General features: G+C 41.4%; 1 protein-coding gene across 1 annotated transcript in view; it reads right to left on the bottom strand.

Moving 5' to 3' along the window:
- LOC110429078 (uncharacterized) overlaps positions 1–570 on the bottom strand; it is a 2,326-nt gene extending 1,756 nt beyond the window's left edge. Inside the window, exon 1 of the mRNA XM_089785742.1 lies at positions 3–570. Coding sequence (XP_089641868.1) covers positions 3–570 — 568 coding nt within the window. The remainder of the gene's footprint in view (positions 1–2) is intronic.
- Between the last annotated feature and the right edge of the window lie 107 nt (positions 571–677).

The following is a 677-nucleotide window of genomic DNA, read 5'->3' as shown; positions in this document are numbered from 1 at the left end:
ACTAGACTCTCCATCCACTTGAGCGAAATCCGAACCGTTTGTGGACAGCATCATCGAATTATCGATGGGATTTACATTGAAGGGCTGCATTTGGAGAGCCTCACCAGAAACAAAAGGGTAAAAGGAAGGCACAATATTCATGTCAAATGGTTTTAGTCCTGACATAGGTTGTTGCCGGCTTGTGACTTCTAAGTCCAAATTCTTTTGAAACAAGCAGGGTCGAGCTTGATTAGAATGATTAAGTCTTGCTTCTGCACTTGGACCAGTCAATATCCCTGATTTTGAATCCTCAATCAGACACTGATGGTTTCCCTTTATCATCTTGATCTTCTTGGTTGCAGCTTCCAGGTTTGAATCAAACCTAGCAAGAAGTGCCCAAATTTGGTTGACCGAGAAGTTGTTGATACGATCATCCCATGTAGAAAACTTGGCATCTAAATTAGCTTTACGCAATTTACAAATCTCATCATCAAGCTTCCTTTGGCGAATTGTAAAGAAATCAAACACGTTAAAGCATTTCCTTTCACGTACATCCAAAGGCTTTCCCTTGTATTTGTCGATGACAGTCATGACTTTAGCAGGATCTGAAGGCCAAATCTCAAGCTTAGCAGGGCCATCTTTCAGTTTGGGCCCGTAAATAATTACGCACGTCTCAACACCGCAAAGAATTGAGAATT

The sequence above is a fragment of the Theobroma umbraticum genome, unplaced genomic scaffold, assembly GCF_002168275.2.
Source record: "Theobroma umbraticum cultivar Fairchild unplaced genomic scaffold, ASM216827v3 scaffold_44.0, whole genome shotgun sequence".
NCBI lineage: Eukaryota > Viridiplantae > Streptophyta > Magnoliopsida > Malvales > Malvaceae > Theobroma > Theobroma umbraticum.
The sequence above is the reverse complement of the archived record's forward strand: the minus strand, read 5'-3'. Positions and strand labels throughout refer to the sequence as shown.